This window comes from Fukomys damarensis, unplaced genomic scaffold, assembly GCF_012274545.1.
Source record: "Fukomys damarensis isolate Sample0158 unplaced genomic scaffold, DMR_v1.0_HiC HiC_scaffold_37, whole genome shotgun sequence".
Classification (NCBI taxonomy): domain Eukaryota; kingdom Metazoa; phylum Chordata; class Mammalia; order Rodentia; family Bathyergidae; genus Fukomys; species Fukomys damarensis.
This window is the reverse complement of record NW_022900949.1, coordinates 51,710,902-51,714,234: the sequence shown is the minus strand read 5'-3', so window position 1 is coordinate 51,714,234 and position 3,333 is coordinate 51,710,902. Positions and strand designations below refer to the sequence as shown.

At 31.8% G+C, this 3,333-nt stretch overlaps 1 protein-coding gene across 2 annotated transcripts in view; it reads left to right on the top strand.

Annotated features, from left to right (window-relative positions):
* Positions 1-3,333, top strand: part of Pik3cb (phosphatidylinositol-4,5-bisphosphate 3-kinase catalytic subunit beta) — a 119,991-nt gene that overhangs the window by 101,726 nt on the left and 14,932 nt on the right. For both annotated transcript variants that reach the window (XM_010625585.3, XM_010625586.3), the window contains one exon: positions 1,011-1,089. In XM_010625585.3, the coding sequence (XP_010623887.1) occupies positions 1,011-1,089 (79 nt within the window). The remainder of the gene's footprint in view (positions 1-1,010; positions 1,090-3,333) is intronic.

Here is a 3,333-nt window from a genome sequence, read left to right as displayed (position 1 = left end):
TTTTTTTTTTTTTTTTTTTTTTTTCAAAACATTTATCGGTACATTTTAGATATATATAATAACACTCATCATAGGAAATTTGTAGCTGTATATGAGTTATCGTTCTTCTTTTTTTCCCACTCCCCCACCCCTTCAACCCTTCTTCCCCTCAGATACAACAGCTTTGTTTCCATTTTTTCTTCTGTATTTTTTCTTGTTCCCTTTTTCCTTTCTCCTTCCCTCCCTTATTCCCCTTCTCATTTGAACATTTTCTTCCCATTTCCTAATATCTATTATACATTCTGATCTTATTTCCACTTTCAGTTTCTCACACGAGAACTCATTATTTAAGCAAATTTGTCCAATTTATTTCACTTAAGAGTATGGTCTCAAGGTGCATCTATTTAGCTAGAAATATCTCAAGCTTGTCCATCTTTATGGCAGAGTAGTAATCTATTGTATTAAAAAATCGCATCTTTATCCATTTGTCAGTTGATGGACATTTGGGCTGTTTCCAACATTTAGCTATTACATACTGTGTTATTATACGCATGGGTGTGTATATATCTTTGTGGTATGATTCTTTTAATTCTTTTGGGAAAATTGGTCAGCACTTTTTACATACTCTTTTACCTGAAAATCCTCTTGGATATAAAAATTTAAAAATTCAACTATTATAGCTTTGTGGCCTTGTAATAGTTACTGTGTGATTTGTAAGAACTTCCTGAAAGCAAATAAAAAGGAAAAAATTGATAATGTGGTGAAATACAAATGAAGTGTGATAGTTTTCCAGAATCCATAATTAGTACAGTAATTTATACATGGTACATAATTTTTAAATTTTTTAGTTTCTGAAATAAATATTGTAGGTTAATGCTAATCAGTAAGCCTATTTGATATAGTAAATATGTCAGCATTAAAATTTTACCCAGTGTTCGTTAATGGTTTTAGTTCAATTTAATTGAATTACCTGATATTATTATAAGGCATAAAATCAAAGAATTTAAAATTAAGCAGATTTTCCCCATTAGATTTACGACAGGATATGTTGACTCTCCAAATGCTGCGCTTGATGGATTTACTCTGGAAAGAAGCTGGTTTGGATCTTCGGTGAGGTTTCTAGTGAATTAATTTATCATTTTATGTAGTCTTGTGTTATGTTCAGCCCACAACAAAATTTCTAAAACTTCTTATTGATTTTTTTCCCTCTTGGTATTATTATCTGTTGTTTTTTTATAATAAGATTTAACACAGCACTTTATGATGTACTTTCAAATATATTATCTTAAACTTGATCAACTCTAAAACTGTAGTGTTGCTTAGACTCCAAAAACAAGGTGTAGATGTAGACTTAAATAATGACTGAAAAGACATTAAGAATCACATTACAACTGATGATTTTTTTAAAAAATTATTTTTCAAAGTTGAAACAATTGTTTACAAGGCATTGTATTAGGCTCTTTGCATATGTAATATATAAGCTTTGCAGCTCATTGAAATTGGGTTACTTTTTTAACATGAGAGAATTAAGGTGATAGAAATTTTAAAGGAAAATTTACATAAGTATTATGTGTCATAGGCAATTCAAATCCACGACTGTTCAATCTAAATTAATGTATCTTTATTGTTAGCAATCCAAATGACAAAATAATTGTTGCAAGACATGTAATAACCCTTTGTTTATCAAAGTACAATGGCCTCCAAAATACCAAACTTTTTTTTTTTTTTAGCCAAGATCTTGGTATGTTGTTAAGGTTGGCCTTGAACTTGTGGCAATCCTTGTGCCTCAGCCTCTTGTGTGTTGGGATAATAGGCATATGACACCATAACCAGCAATCTTTTCTATTTTAAAAAAAGTAAATAATTTTTCTCCTTCTAGATCTTTCCAGACTACATTTTCCTGCTCTGTAAAGGTAGAAAGAGCAATTTGCTATGGATGTTTTTCCTTTCATAGGATTGTAGAAGTGATAGCAATAAAAAAGAACATAATTCATCCAAAAAGGATGTTGTGGTTACCATAGTGACATTTAGGAGGATTTTCCAACAGAACTGTTTTAAAACAGAATTAGTAGCTGTGAATAGTTAGCAGTACTTGAAGTTTTTGTTCAAGTCTCAAAAGGAATACTGCATGGGTTAAGAGGAATGGGTAATTGTAAGAAATCCTCTCCTTGAGAACCATATACCTAATAGGGACTGGGTTATGTGATTTTGTAAATAATTTAAATTTTATTGGCACACAGACAGATGTTTACCTTATTTTCAGTGGCTGCTTTTGTACTATAATAGCAGAGTAAGTTTGTAGTGTCTAAAATACTTCCTATTTGGCCGATTTCTAGCAAAAGTTTATTGGTTTTTCCTATATAATGGAAACAGCTAGCGCACAGAAAAAAAGGAGAGGAACTTCGAGCTTAGGCTTAGATTTTTCCATAAAGTTAGCGCATAGGCTACATGATGATATTATTTGCTAATAGCAGATAATAGTGTTACTGAGTTGTGAAAGCCTGAGTTAAAGACATACCCTGGCCTTCTTGGCTCATCAGCCTAAATGAAAATCTCAACCAAGTCTTTTCTCTTAATTTTGATTTTACCTGTTCTAGCCAAATGTAAAACACATTTAGTATCAAATGAAGTTCTTCGTGACCTCAGATGAAGAAAGGCAGCCACATGTGAGAGTGCTAGAAATAAACTCAGTGGCTGTCTGATGGGAAACATTATGTGTCTAACAAGAAAAAGGAACTTATCAGTCCAGTGGGATCTTTGCTGACTTTTTGTCCTCTGACCCCATGTTTAAAAAAAATATGAAGGTCTTTAATTCTTTTTGAGTTCATTTTCAAACCAGTGTCTTTCTCAGCAAATGTTCTTTATTGTTTCTATAAATATATGCACTCTAGTGTTCTATTGTGTTTGTTTTTCTTTTGGCCAGCAGTTCAGGTTAAACGGGGTCATGCAGCACACACTCTTTTAAGTTCAATCGCAAATCTTTGAGTATTTTCCATATATTACTGTTTTGGTATTTTAACAATACAATTTTTGCATAAATGAAAATTATTACACATCTTAACTTTTTTCTGTTTTGGAGTGTTCTTGTATCTTTCATGTCCCATTTAGAACATTTATAAACCATCAATATGCTGAGATGCCTTGAACGCCTTTGGTAACATTTGATTTTGGCCAAAAGGTTGAGAAGGGATCCTTTGGTAAACAAATAGTAATCCTCTAATTGGGGTTTTTTTATCAAATGTGATAACTTGCCTTCATATAAATCTGTCTGGCCTATGATAGTTTGACAGTCCTCTGTATCTTCACTCCCTTATGAATACACATGAAATCGGGTCTTTTTTTTTTTTTTTTTTT